Here is a 15514-nt window from a genome sequence, read left to right as displayed (position 1 = left end):
TCCTTGGCAGAAAAGCTTGGAGAATGAGGTGGATGGCTTCGAGCTCCAAGCAATTGATGTGCATGATCTTTTCGATTGGAGCCCACTTTCTTCAAATTGTTAGGTCCTGTAGTTGACCACCCCAGCACCCTAAGGAGGCATCAGTGGCAAATATGAAATCGGGTATTCAAGGAAGGAAGGTGAGGCCCTCTGAAAGGTAGTTGCTTTGTGATCACCAGGTTAGCCCTTTCATCATACCTGGAGTAATCGTCACTATATCGTCAAACAATCCTTCTGTCTGTATCTATTGTTTGTCCAGCTCCTCCTGTAACAGTCTCATTTTCAGATGTGTGAAGAGTACCAGATTGATCGCTGAGGACATCATACCTAGGAGCGATTCAAACAGACGCACTGAAATACTTTTTTCTCGAGTTTGAGAGCTAGTTCCTTGAGTCTTTGATGTCTGTCCTGGGATTGAAAGGTTTTGTCTTGGATGGTGTCTAAAGCTGTTCCCAGGAACATTATTCTCTTGGATGGGATAGTTGATGATTTTTGGTAGCTTAGAGTGAAGCTTAATCTGTGGAACAACATTAGGCAAGCTTCTGTAGCCTTCGATGCTTGACGAGTCGTAAGTGCTTTTATTAACCAGTTGTCGAGGTAATGGAATACCTGATGGCCGTCTTTCCTTAAAGGAGCTGTCACAGGCGCCAGGCATTTTGTAAAAATGCAAGGAGTTAACTTGAGACCAAATGGGAGGACCTTAAACTGGCAGTGGGTGCTGGCTACTGTGAAAAGTAGAAATTTGTGATGTTTGAGGTGTATGGGATGTGAAAGTATGCATCCTGTAAATCCAGTGTTGTCATGTAGTCTCCGTGGTTTAGGAGATGCGTGATGTCTGTAAGGGTTACCAGACAAAAGGATTGCTTTTGTAGATATTTGTTTGTTACAGAGGTCCAGAATAGGTCGCAATTTTCCTGTTTCCTTTTTTATTAAGAAAACCCAGAGTAGGAATTTTTTTCTATTGCTCCTTTGGCTAGCATGGTCAGGGCTTACTTCTCGTCCCCTGTATATTATTATAGGCCGCTGCTGGTGGTTGTTGATAGGGCTGCTGCTGATACCTCTTTCACATGCTCCTTTAAAGGGTACTTTTCGGAACTGCAGAATGCCTAATGATTTAGCAGTGTTGGTGTCTGCCTTGATTGTCTGTAAGGCCTCATCCATGTGTTTCCCAAAGAGGGCTTTTCCAGCATAGGGCATGTCAAGAGCTTTTGACTGTACCTCAGGCTGGAAAGATGTAGCTTTCAGCCAACCTTGCCTCCTTAAGACCGTAGTGCCTGCCAGCTGCCGAAACCCCGTTGAGGCTATGTCCATCACATGGTCTGTAATCTCAGATGATGTGCATTCCCTTTCCTGTAGGATCTTCTTCCCCTCAGATCTTCTGTGCTCTGGCACCAGGTCTATGATTGCACTAATATCAGACCACATGTGTCTAGCGTATTAACCCAAAATGGCTAGTAAGTTGGCCGCACAAACTGTGATGGCAGACATGGTCGGGAATTTTTTACCTATATTGTCCAAGCACCTTCCTCTTCGTCTGGTGGAGCAGAGATGGCGTGGATGAGTTTTTGGAGCGGCGATGAGCCGCTTAAGAAATCATTGAGTCTGGTTTGGGATGTCCGATTAGGCAGGCAGGTGAGTCTTCCAGTGCCTTATATTTATCATCCATACACTGTAAAACAGCTGCTATGGTCGCAGTGTTCTGCATGATCTTTGTGTCGCCTTCCCATATCTAGTCTACTATTGGGATGACTCATACCGATTTCTTTGCTGGCTCTTTAAAATCATGAAGACAACAGTCAGGCTGTTTGACTGATATTGGTAGTTGAAATCTTTTTCCTGCTCTTACTATGTTGTGAAACCCTCTTATGTCCTCAAGAGGATAGTCTGCAGGTGGTGATGTTGGAGGAGATGGATTGAGAATCAAATTTTCATCCCATTCATTGTGGGTGGATTGTTTTCAGGAATTCCCCCCTCTTCTCTGTCACCGTCCGATGACGTAGGATCATCCAAAGGAGGCCCTGCTACATTTGATACAGGAGTCATCCTGGATGTGACAGGAGGAGGGGTCAGGCCTCGGTTATTCTGGGAGACGGAGGTGGGATTCGAGTAGTGGGCTGTTTTAACATTTCATAGTGTTTAATACTGGTTTGTTGTCTTACCTTTAATATAGGCACGTTCAATTTTGTATTATATGGGACCTGGGTAGGGGAGATAAAAGGATTTGCAGAGGATCGCACAGTTGTGCTCACTGGGACTAGAGCAAAAACAACAAGTGATGGACGGAATGCTGAACATTGTCAAACACTCACCCCCAGTCATAGATCTGGGTTTAATCCATCGTTCTTTTGCTCACCATGCCACCCCAGTTTGGACCCAGCCATATGCAAATCAGTCTTGACCCTGTTCCTCATGGGAACAGTCCAGACCGAACTGCCAAGCCAGGTCCTCACTGGACCAGAAACAAGCATCCTGGGACCGGTTTCGGGGTTTCACCCCTCATCAGCCAGGCTAGCTTGAATCCAGTGGCATGGGAAGCACGGGACCCACGTCTGGGCATACCCTTCCCACTTAGGGCGAAAAATGCAAAAACAACAAGTGATGGACGGAATGCTGAACATTGTCAAACATTCACCCCCAGTCACAGATCTGGGTTTAATCCATCGTTTTTTTGCTGCCCATGCCATTCCAGTTTGGACCCAGCCATATGCAAATCAGTCTTGACCCTGTTCCTCATGGGAACAGTCCAGACCGAACTGCCAAGCCAGGTCCTCACTGGACCGGAAACCAGCATCCTGGGACCGGTTTCAGGGTTTCACCCCTCATCAGCCAGGCTAGCTTGAATCCAGTGGCATAGGAAGCACAGGACCCACATCTGGGCATACCCTTCCCACTTAGGGCGACAAAGCAAAAACAACAAAAACGATGGATTAAACCCAGATCTGTGACTGGGGGAGAGTGTTTGCATTGTCAGCACTCCGTCCATCATTCTTTTGTGTTGTTAATGTCGCCCTAAGTGGGAAGGGTATGCCCAGACGTGGGTCCCGTGCTTCCCATGCCACTGGATTCAAGCTAGCCTGGCTGATGAGGGGTGAAACCCCGAAACCGGTCCCAGGATGCTTGTTTCCAGTCCAGGGAAGACCTGGCCTAGCAGTTCGGGCTGGACTGTTCCCATGGGGAACAGGGTCAAGACTGATTTGCATATGGCTGGGTCCAAACTGGAATGGCATGGGCAGCAAAAAAACGATGGATTAAACCCAGATCTGTGACTGGGGGTGAATGTTTGACAATGTTCAGCATTCCGTCCATCACTTGTTGTTTTTGCATTTGTCGCCCTAAGTGGGAAGCGTATGCCCAGACGTGGGTCCTGTGCTTCCCATGCCACTGGATTCAAGCTAGCCTGGCTGATGAGAGGTGAAACCCCGAAACCGGTCCCAGGATGCTTGTTTCCAGTCCAGGGAAGACCTGGCCTAGCAGTTCGGGCTGGACTGTTCCCATGGGGAACAGGGTCAAGACTGATTTGCATATGGCTGGGTCCAAACTGGAATGGCATGGGCAGCAAAAAAACGATGGATTAAACCCAGATCTGTGACTGGGGGTGAATGTTTGACAATGTTCAGCATTCCGTCCATCACTTGTTGTTTTTGCATTTGTCGCCCTAAGTGGGAAGGGTATGCCCAGACGTGGGTCCCGTGCTTCCCATGCCACTGGATTCAAGCTAGCCTGGCTGATGAGGGGTGAAACCCCGAAACCGGTCCCAGGATGCTTGTTTCCAGTCCAGGGAAGACCTGGCCTAGCAGTTCGGGCTGAACTGTTCCCATGGGGAACAGGGTCAAGACTGATTTGCATATGGCTGGGTCCAAACTGGAATGGCATGGGCAGCAAAAAAACGATGGATTAAACCCAGATCTGTGACTGGGGGTGAATGTTTGACAATGTTCAGCATTCCGTCCATCACTTGTTGTTTTTGCATTTGTCGCCCTAAGTGGGAAGGGTATGCCCAGACCTGGGTCCCGTGCTTCCCATGCCACTGGATTCAAGCTAGCCTGGCTGATGAGGGGTGAAATCCCAAAACCGGTCCCAGGATGCTTGTTTCCAGTCCAGGGAAGACCTGGCCTAGCAGTTCGGGCTGGACTGTTCCCATGGGGAACAGGGTCAAGACTGATTTGCATATGGCTGGGTCCAAACTGGAATGGCATGGGCAGCAAAAAAACGATGGATTAAACCCAGATCTGTGACTGGGGGTGAATGTTTGACAATGTTCAGCATTCCGTCCATCACTTGTTGTTTTTGCATTTGTCGCCCTAAGTGGGGAGGGTATGCCCAGACGTGGGTCCCGTGCTTCCCATGCCACTGGATTCAAGCTAGCCTGGCTGATGAGGGGTGAAACCCCGAAACCGGTCCCGGGATGCTTGTTTCCAGTCCAGGGAAGACCTGGCCTAGCAGTTCGGGCTGGACTGTTCCCATGGGGAACAGGGTCAAGACTGATTTGCATATGGCTGGGTCCAAACTGGAATGGCATGGGCAGCAAAAAAACGATGGATTAAACCCAGATCTGTGACTGGGGGTGAATGTTTGACAATGTTCAGCATTCCGTCCATCACTTGTTGTTTTTGCATTTGTCGCCCTAAGTGGGAAGGGTATGCCCAGACGTGGGTCCCGTGCTTCCCATGCCACTGGATTCAAGCTAGCCTGGCTGATGAGGGGTGAAACCCCGAAACCGGTCCCAGGATGCTTGTTTCCAGTCCAGGGAAGACCTGGCCTAGCAGTTCGGGCTGGACTGTTCCCATGGGGAACAGGGTCAAGACTGATTTGCATATGGCTGGGTCCAAACTGGAATGGCATGGGCAGCAAAAAAACGATGGATTAAACCCAGATCTGTGACTGGGGTGAATGTTTGACAATGTTCAGCATTCCGTCCATCACTTGTTGTTTGTGCACTGGGACTAGAGCAACATGCCCCATGTTTCAATAGAAGTAACTTAACCAGTAGACTCCATCTTCTTCTTACATACTCCTCATTTCAGAAAAAAATTCCCAAAGCAAATGCAGAGTAGAGTAAGATGGAGGACCTCCAGTGTGCATGGTGTTTTACTGTGAGGCTGCGCTGCTGAAGGAGTGAGGTTATTGGTACACAACGTTAGGAGCTACACTGTTGTCATCAACTATTGACATATAACGTTGAACATAGGATGCACCAGTAAACTGAGGCTTCTTTGTCTCTTTCTCTATTTCAGGATCACCAACTCTCCGATGGCTGATCTCTGTGTGGTGTGGGCTGTGTGTGAAGATGGCAAAGTGCGAGGATTCATCCTGGAAAAGGGAATGAAAGGGCTTTCCACCCCCAAAATAGAGGGAAAGTTCTCCCTGAGAGCTTCTGCCACAGGCATGATACTGATGGAAGATGTAGAAGTGCCAGAGGCAAACCTGCTGCCCCACGTGGCTGGGCTTGGCGTATGTTAAACTTTTTTACCACAGCCTAAATAAGCCTCTTTGACTCTTAAGTATTTATCGGTTATCTTACAGAATTTAAAACCTAATGTATTAAGAAATTCAAACGTTTGCTGCGTTTACAGTGATCTTACAGACTCAGGCCTCAGACAGAAGTCAGTTCTGGAATGATGTGATGCGGATTACTGTTTTGGAGGTTGCGATGGTGGTTGCTAGTGCAACCCCTCAAGATTTCCACCACATCCTTAGGAATAAGGATGACCTGAGGCAAGGAATACTATATACTGTTTCCAACATAGGATGTGCAGGCTGTAAAACACTAGGTGGATCAGTACTAAGCAAGGCTGAGGACGAGAACTCTGGAAAAGAGGTAAAGGATGGCAAAAAGATAGTTGCAGGAAAAGAAATCAAACCAATGCGGAGAAAGACAGTTTCTTAACACATGCTACAACTGTTCTGATGCATTTTTCAGGGTCGCAAAGGGAAACTGAAAAACACCTTCCTCTGGGTGTTTAGTGTTTTGGGCTTGTCCAGTGCTCTCACTAGTAATAGAGGTATCTGCGGTAGACCTAGTATATTCCAGGGCATCAACAGATGCCCCCACACCATCATACTCAACACTGCTTCTATTTTCCACAAATTCCTACCTTGGCAAACTGCATCTTCACAGACTTCTGAAGTGCAGGACTTAGTCATTGTTGCACTGCTCTATGCATAGGTTTTCCATTGCCCCTGGCTGAGCGCAGGAGTCACTGCCTTCCTGGTTAAGGCATCAGATGGCTAAACCTTTACCAATTAGTAAGTGCATCGATTTTGATGGCAAATAAAATGTGCAGCAGAGCTCTTACTCAGGTAATGCCAATCGTTTTGAGTCAGTCGGCAGAGCTGTTCCACAAATCTTACATGCTAAGATAGCTGAAGTCTCCCTCAGGATACAGGAATCATTCAAACATAGTGCTCATACAGTACAACAGTTCCTCAGTTAAAAGACGTCACAGTCAGGCCCCAAACAACATAGAGTTATCTCTAAAGTTAGAGTTTTACATTAATTTCTTAGAAAGAAGCCATTAACACCAGTTGCGGCTCACTCCTATTTAAATGGGCGGGGTGGGTGCGGCACGCGGGGGAGTGATAAATGAAAAAAAAAAAAAAGAATACAACTTACCTTCTCTGTTGCCGCCGCTCCTCTGTCCCTCGTCGCTCCAGCTGCAGGCACAGGCTCCCAGCCTGCCCTGCGGCCAATCCTGACGCTGCTCAGTGCAGCATCAGGATTGGCTGGGAGCACCCAGCCAGGGTGCTCCTAGACAGACTGGGAGCCTGTGTTGTCGGGTTGGAAAGAGCCTACTGCGAATGTGTGTGGCCGTTCCAAGAAGGCAGGCCAAACACACATGCGCTCTGAGGGACGTGCTCTGTGCTCTCCCCTCCGTGGCTGTCATCCCCAGTGCCCTGCCCCTTTCACCATGAAGGGAAAATAAACCTAGTTTATTATCCCTTCGTGGTAAAAGGGTTGCAGCATCTGCTGCTGGCGGGAGCAACGCTCCTCCGCACTAATGGAGGAGCCACCCCTGCTTAACACTGTCGCGTAGGCTCTCATTATTCTATTGAGACTACTGGATTTTGAGCAGCACGATCGTCCACGGTGTGGGAGACTGAGTCTGACCCACTGTGGGAGACACCTGTCACTCTAAATCCAGGTTTTGCTCCAGCTAACCAGCAGTGCCTCGTCTTTCCCGAAAGGTAGAGATGATTGGGCAGCCGAGCGCATGACATATCATACTTCTCAGGGAAGTCGTGGTCACACTGGTCGCATCCGGTTCTCTCATTAACAATTCGGTCTCATATATAAATGACAATGAAAGCAGTATAGGTTTTAAAGACTGGTTTAATAAAAACAACTGCATTTTAGATAGCAAAGCGTGAGCTGCAATAACCAGAACGACACATGACAATATTAAAATGGTGACGATGAGGGTGAAGCATAAGAATAACGCTATCATATTGCCACTAGAATCAATGGACTATTTTCTATCTCAATCATAATTTGAGCACACTATGTTAAGCTCTAATCCTGCCCTTCAGGTTCCCCCGGGAGGACATCGACCCTCATACCTGAGCAAAGGCCTGTAGTCTGCGTTAGCATCTGTAGCGAAGCATTCAGCAATCAGCATACAGTCGTGGTTCCCTGGCTGGAATCTCCCTCTTGACGTGTAATGGGACTAGGAAGTGTTTTTATAATAACACAGCTAATGTTCTAAGAAAATGTCCCTACGTAAAGATGTGTATTTTCTAAGAATGTTGGAGACTGAACTTCTAACACGTTCACCGGCAGTGTACCAAACCGTAGCCTTGACTGAAGCACAAAGTGATCAAATATGTGTTGTTTGAGAACACAGTGCTGGGCTAAGCAAAACAGTTAGATAGAAGAAATAAAAACAAGACCGTAAATCTGGTTATTGTAAAAAATAACAATGCGAAGCCGAACAAAATATATCTAGGTCAAAGTGCACAGCGGCCTAGTGTATTAAACTAACGTGCATGGAGCTATAACTAAAATGGCTACACAACAACACTAGGCTCACATAAAAGCTGTGGTCTAATACAGCATATTGCATCGCACCCGTTCTACAGATGCAGAGTTCAACCTATGTATAATGTTCTGTCTTTAATCTCAGATCTGAAATACAGTAGTCTTGTTGTCCAGAGACACCGTTATGGAAAAGTTACTTACCGGTTATCTAGTTTTCCTTCTGGGGAATCTACATTGAAATCACAAGCACGGACTCGTTCCTCCGATGGGCAGGATAGTGGAATACTTTAATAAAATATTTACAATAGGTACTTTTATTAGATCATAGGGTAGGAGAGAGCACCTTCTATAATAAGCCTCAATACCTTTATATGTTAAAGATCTACATTTTCAGCATTGGAGTGTAGCAAGCCATCCTTAATTTACTAGATCATGTGTTGGTCCACGAGGAATTCGCAGTGACCTATAGGACTCAGCAGTTTCATTGTTGCTGATACACATTATTGAACATTCTTATAAAAATGCTATTTGAGGCTGCAAATATCAATATTTACTTAGCTTTGAAACCAAAATATTAGACTTCTGTTTTGTCCGAATTTTACTTATTTGCTTCAAAGAAAGCCAGTTACCTTTTAAAAGAGTGACTAGGTCAAGAACATTCTTTATGGAATTGGCCAGGAATAATTTCCTTTTTTATTTGATCAATTTAATATTACAATAAGAAATACATACAAGTTCACAGAATTGCACAGCAAATGAAGAATTATAGTTGCATGCATTTAAGAAATACTAAACACATATATAGACAACTATTCTAATCCATAGACCTGCTGACAGCGGGCATCTTATTTAAAAGCTCCTCAGATTCTCTTCCAGCTGCCTCTAGCCTGTGTGACATGTCCCAATCAACTGTATGAGCTGCATTTGACCCTTTCCACCAATCCTAAAATGCCAATGACTCCTTTTTACATATCCTGGTGATCATGTCCTTGGCAACTGTAATAGCATAGGATTGTAGTTGTCACCGAAAAGAACGTCAACAAAGTCTAGGCTACAGCTGCATCTGGTCAGTTGATTTAATAGAAAGAGTATATTGTCCCAAACATACCTGTTGTACTGGAAATGCAACAGACATGTGGACCCTTCTGGCTCCCACACCAAAACTACATGGACATGGCCCCAAAACTGATGTTTTCCATTTGGCCATACATATAAAAGTCAAAAATGCCTGTCTTAGAAGGCCTTAAGTGGCTGGCTTAAGAGCGCTATGCACATTCAACCAGGTTTCCCTTATGTTGCTTTGATAGTTTGGTGTCCCTATCAAGTTTAACCAATTCTTTCCCCAGCTTATCAAGTTATTTGTCCTTTCCTGTGCAATTACATAAGTTTGAAATACTTGAAGCTGTCTGATGGAAGAAGTAATTAATTGAAGGGACTTCCAGAGAAGCTCCCCCCTCTGTATCGAGGAGTCCTTATTCATATAGTCCCATGTTTGTAAATATTTAAGAGAGCTAAATTTAGAAGTCACTGTATTCTCTTAATTGTATCAAGTGCATCCAGTTGTTTGAAAAAAGTATTTATTCCAGTCTTGAACTACTTGTCAGTAAAAGCAATAGGTCTTGTCAAAGATTATGAACATGTTCACATTCCCCACGGGAATGCTAGTAGAATGCACTATGCTGTGTTTCGAAACTTTTCTTGATGTCGAGCCACACTTAGACATACAGGGAACTGTTCTGAATCTAATTTCAATGAAACCCCACACCCTCCACTAATTTCTGAATTTAAATTAGGCAATTCAACACCCCAGGATTAAACAAAATATAATCCCCATCATGCCTCAGAGTTCCTTCTCATAAGGGTACACATGGACTCCAAAAGATACCTAACGTATTGCTCCCATCCTACATTCTGTCACGAAGCATATTATCACCCTGATATGAGTCCCATGTAGGACAGTATTTACCATCATTCTCAACAATAAACATGAGTACTTGATTAATTATAAATCGATTTGTTGCTTCCTAATTCCTAATATATAGTGCCTAATGTTCAAGTCCTTTACATTCTCCCTTATTGTGCTTCTAATAAACTACTCCAAGATGCCTGTCAATTGTCATGCTCTGAATCAGATTATATTCAGCAAAATAGACGTTTCATGTCTGTCATAAAACAACCTCAATATGTGAAACTCTGTGATACGTCGACTTGCCAACCCTTTACCCATTAGTCTACCCGCTCCTTTTATAGGCAATTAAACTAACAGTTCTAGTTTGGTCTCTCATTGCTCCCTGTTGGACAGACCCTAATCCGTAACTGAAAAGCAGCAAGGCGTGCTACCCAGCTCTGATTCATCAACCAACCTTAGACCTGCTCTGCTGGGGTTTCATTTTGCCTTTCTGAACTCTCACTAGCTCAGTGCTTGTCAACTGTGCTGTATTGGAGAATCTGGTCTGCTCTTTATAAGTCGCTTTCAATCTGGCAGGGTCTTGCAAGCTCGCATCTATTTGTAGTATCATGCACTTACAAGTCGTGCTCAGGCACCAGCGTTTCTCCATAATGATGTGTAAAAAGTCCAGGCCAAACAAGGAAGAAATATTGTATACAGCTGCTGGATTGTGGGGACTTGTCCTCCTAGGCAAACGGTCCCAAAGACCTGTATAATCATGCACATTGATGATTATTGTCTTTTAGTGGCTACTCTGGGAGTGAGTGGGCTCTCAGTATTTCTTTATACAATTTGTAGTCCTCCTGTTAAGGAACAACTTTAGTTGGCGAACCAGCTGCGTAGGCTCAGGGGTGGGGGGCTGGAGGCAGCAGCTATCTTTTCCACTTCATTGACGCATTTTACAATATCTGTAACACCAACTGTTAGACTCTTTTGGAAGTGCCAACCAAGAAGCAAGATTGTCTCAAAATGGATTTTCCACACCAGAGCTTTGCTTACGCGTTGGGGAGGGTCATATGTAACGAGGAAGAGTGTTTATAAGCGTATGCATACACAGGACCAGTGATGATCACAGGTGCCCAAAAGCACCCACTGTCGCATAGTCACCCTTATACCATACACCACCTCATGAAGCTCTTGCTGATTGCTTAGCTGTCACTTATCATACTGCAGATGCTAAGCCGACCAGTGTCAGTCTAATCAGTGGATGAAGCCATTCCACACGTTAGTGAGAGACCCCTTCTGCCAGAAGTAGTTCTTACTCAGTGAGCATTGTCCAGCTCCTCTCTAACCCTGCCGATGCCAGCACTTATAAGAGATGTATGCACGTGATACCCGTCAATGTGTATAATTAGTGGGAATCTATCAAAAAAGGCCCTGTGTTTTCAAGATAACCCTTCTATGATTCGACTGATCAGGAAGGGTTTTTGGCGTCAAATGGAGAATTAGGGTTCATATTTAGTTTCTAATTAGTTCTTTTTAAGAGATTGTGCAATCTGCCTGTCGGCCCATATTCGTTTTTGTTGTGTTCGTTATCTTTTAGAATGGAAGTAATTGGTCTACTGGGATGTGCTCACAGAAAGCCGTTAAGGTAGAAGCACAGGAGGCTGTGGAATGGTACTAAAGTAAAGCTTTGTGGCCCAGAGTTTTACTATTGAACGATAAGAGACTGAAGGTGACAACTTTGAAAATCAGAATCCACTCTTTCCTTTGGTGGGAGGATGTTAACAAAGTAGTCATGGATGAAAGGGATGTGGGTTGGCTTATATGAGTTACCTATGATTACACTCCATAGCAAAGTCAAACATGTATTAGGTATTGTTGCTGGTCCATAAACGCAATGTTTGCATTGGTGGACGGTTTGGCAGGTATAGCCTGAGTAGGAGGAAAGTGAGTGTGAGAAGCTGCTGATGTAGATGGTGACCTAAGTTGTGAGACATACCAGACGCAACTGCACAAAGGTGGGCGGGCGGGCCTCCTCAAAGGTGACATTGAGGGACTTTTAGGAATGATTTCTCGATTTGGACATGTGAAGTGAGTTGCATAAAAGTGAACCAGACTACATTTTTCCCTCGATTCCTCAAGGATACATCTCATACTCATATTTTCTTGGAAATCCTGCTTTACACTGAAGAAATTGGTGGTTATACTATCCCTGAGGACCCCGTAGAGTTGTTTTAGTTCTGAAACTCTCCCAGTCTGAACAGATAGGGCCTTTGACAAGATTTTATCGAACTAGTCTCTGTCAGTACACTGTTGTTGGCTAGATATCAGAAAAGGGTGGAGGCCACAAAGCTGAAAATGGTTCTCCTTAAGGTGTAGGTCTTGGCAAAACTGTTGTGAAAGCAAGGACAACTACTTTTTGTTTAAAAGCATCTTTATTGGAGTTTTATTGTCAATAGTAAAGCAAGTTGGTCAATGCATACCATACTGTCAAAACATCTTGCAGGCAGTGATAAAGAGCCCTATATCCTTGTGCACGCATTCGTAGTAATCACAAAATACATGGTCCACAAATTCAACAAACAGTTCAACTGCAGACGTGAAGAATGATAATGGAGGATGTAAATAGAAGGACAAGTACTTAAGGGTATAACTGCTGATACTTGATTACAGGGCAAGGGACTGAGAACACGGAATTATCCTTGTAGGTTTGGTTTTGGAGAAGGTCAGTCAGTCCCAAAAGTCTCTAGGGTTATTGGTCTTTGTTCACCAATATTTCTTTATATTTTTTTCTTTTTCGTCATCTTGAATGACAGCGGCCTTCATTATGATTGGTCCTTTATTCCCAAAGGGTGCTCATACATACTGTTACCAGCTCCATCAAGAATCACGAGAGGTGCAGTATTACTGCCCCAGTAATACCTGGGTGTGGTAATGCTGTATGGTTTACAGTGAACAAATCCTCAAGGGCATAGCTGGATGACTGTGTTGATGGTCTGATGGTTGATGTCTTCGACATCAGGCCTACTCATTAGTTACATTAACCTTGAATCTTGGCTGCTCTGCCGATTCTTTCCAGTTCTTTTGAGTGGTGTGTGCACTGTTATTTATTTGTAATGTCACTAGTTCTTTTCAAGAGGCATGTTCATTGTAGTCTTTGTTAGGGTACCCAGTTGTTTTTCATTACTCTGTAGTGTAATAGCATGAAAGTAAAGTATCTAGTCTTTTTCCAGTGGGCTGTTCAGCGTAGTTATTTACTGAATTTCAAGGTATTTTCAGTGGTAAGTAGTACTTATACTGTGGCATCCACAGCATATCCAAGGGTAAGGTGTCCGGTTCATTACTGGTGGCAAATGGGGCTACTATTTGCTAACATCTCCGGTGGTTTGCACGGTGTAGTCACTTGTGATGTCTCCTGTACATTATCTGTTGGTGCGTTCAGTAAATTCCTTGCTAAGGTTATTTTTTGTATTTCCACAGGGTCCCTTTGGTTGCCTGAACAATGCACGCTATGGTATTTCTTGGGGGGCACTTGGAGCAGCAGAGTACTGTTTGCACGCAGCAAGGCAGTACACCTTAGACAGGTAAAAAAAAACATAGGGAGTCGGGCATTTCAATTTTTGAGGATTCCTTCATTCATCGATTTGTTGGGGCAGGAGGACTAGAGTCGCCTGGTGTCTTTTATACTGTTGCTTATTCTAAATAGCACAAACAGCAATATTGATATTTTTTTAAATGTCACAACTTCTGAAGACGGCCAGTATAGTGCAGTGCTAGATGAGGCTTCAGAGTTTAATGCGGGCTGGGGAATCTGTCCTGAGGTCTCAAAGGTACGCTGTGTGCCCTTTAATTTCACAGGGGTTGTCTTCACACAGTATATGCACTGTCAAACATAGTACCGTTAGATACTAACTCTAAAACACCGAAGCTGTCAGTGTCATGACTTCAGTTGCCATTCTCTTTTAAATACTTGAACAGTAGTTTAGTTTGCATACGGCAATATTGCCACATGGGGAGTGCTAGACACAAATGGAGTTAGAAAATGCATGCCCTGTGCACTTTCATTGGGGAATTTCTTGGTGCATAATTCTTCGGTGGTGATGCAGCACTGATTGTGGAGCTTTTCTTCTAGGATCCAATTTGGTGTACCCCTAGCAAGAAACCAGCTCATCCAAAAAAAGCTGGCAGATATGCTGACAGAGATCACGATCGGCCTCCAAGCCTGCTTGCAGCTCGGACGTCTCAAGGATGAAGAGAAGTATGCTTTTTTGTGTAGTAATATAATGTCTAAAGCTCTATACATCTATAAAGCTTTAATATGTGTATGTACAGAGGTGTGTGTGTGTGTATATATATGTATATATATATATATATGTGTATGTATATATATATATATATATATGTTCGATGGCATGTGTAGCTGCAGATACACATGCTGTGCTTTATCCTGCCATCTAGTGTTGGGCTCGGAGTGTTAAAAGTTGTTTTTCTTCGAAGAAGTCTTTTCGAGTCAAGAGACCGAGGGACTCCTCCCTTTCGGCTCCATTACACATGGGCGTCGACTCCATCTTAGATTGTTTTCTTTCCGCCATCGGGTTCGGACGTGTTCCTCTTCGCTCCGTATTTCGAATCAGGAAAGTTAGCTAAATAACGAAAATTCGACGGTATTGTTCGCGCTCAAGGCCGTCACCTCCAGAGGACAGGTCTGCATATACGCAGGTACTATCAAGGGTAGCTGCATTCCACAATGTAGCAATGCATTCAGAGCCAATGGAGGATGATTTCCTATTCAACACCTTGGCATCCACCCACACTTCATACCAGAGTCTGCCAATGCTCCCAGACATGCTCAAGCATGCAAAACAGTCCTTCCAAGACCCAGTTAAAGGCAGGGCTATTATGCCTAGGGTGGAGAAAAAATACAAACCTCCCCCAACGGACCCTGTGTTTATAACACAGCAGCTTACACCAGACTCGGTGGTTGTAGGAGCAGCAAGAAAGAGGGCAAACTCTCAATCATCAGGAGACGTACCACTGCCTAAGAGAGTAGGAAGTTTGATGCAGCGGGCAAACGTGTGGCAGCACAGGCAGCCAATCAATGGCGGATCGCAAACTCACAAGCCCTGCTGGCTCGCTACGACAGGGCACACTGGGACGAGATGCAACACATTAAACAGCACTTGCCCAAAGAACACCAAAAACGTGCCCAACAGGTTATGGAAGAAGGACAAGCAATATCCAACAACCAAATAAGGTCCGCATTAGACTCTGCAGACACAGCAGCACGAACAGTCAACACTGATGTAACCATTCGCAGGCATGCATGGTTACGAAGCTCGGGCTTTAAACCAGAAATCCAACAAGCTGTGTTAAACATGCCTTTTAACCAGGAACAATTGTTCGGGCCGGAAGTGGACACTGCAATTGAAAAATTAAAGAAGGACACGGACACGGCCAAAGCCATGGGCGTGCTCTACTCCCCACAGAGCAGAGGCACATTTAGAAAGCCACAATTTAGAGGGGGGTTTCGAATGCAAACACCAAGCTTTCCACTTCGCAAACCAGATCTACCTATCGGGGACAATACCAGAGAGGAGGGTTTCGTGGCT

At 44.8% G+C, this 15514-nt stretch overlaps 1 protein-coding gene across 4 annotated transcripts in view; it reads left to right on the top strand.

The window, feature by feature from the left end:
• GCDH (glutaryl-CoA dehydrogenase) overlaps positions 1-15514 on the top strand; it is a 183147-nt gene that overhangs the window by 152010 nt on the left and 15623 nt on the right. For all 4 annotated transcript variants that reach the window (XM_069231970.1, XM_069231968.1, XM_069231969.1 and 1 more), the window contains 3 exons: positions 5274-5490; positions 13386-13489; positions 14038-14163. In XM_069231970.1, the coding sequence (XP_069088071.1) occupies positions 5274-5490; positions 13386-13489; positions 14038-14163 (447 nt within the window). The remainder of the gene's footprint in view (positions 1-5273; positions 5491-13385; positions 13490-14037; positions 14164-15514) is intronic.

This window comes from Pleurodeles waltl, chromosome 4_2, assembly GCF_031143425.1.
Source record: "Pleurodeles waltl isolate 20211129_DDA chromosome 4_2, aPleWal1.hap1.20221129, whole genome shotgun sequence".
In the NCBI taxonomy this organism is placed as follows: domain Eukaryota; kingdom Metazoa; phylum Chordata; class Amphibia; order Caudata; family Salamandridae; genus Pleurodeles; species Pleurodeles waltl.
This window is presented reverse-complemented; position numbering and strand designations above follow the sequence as displayed.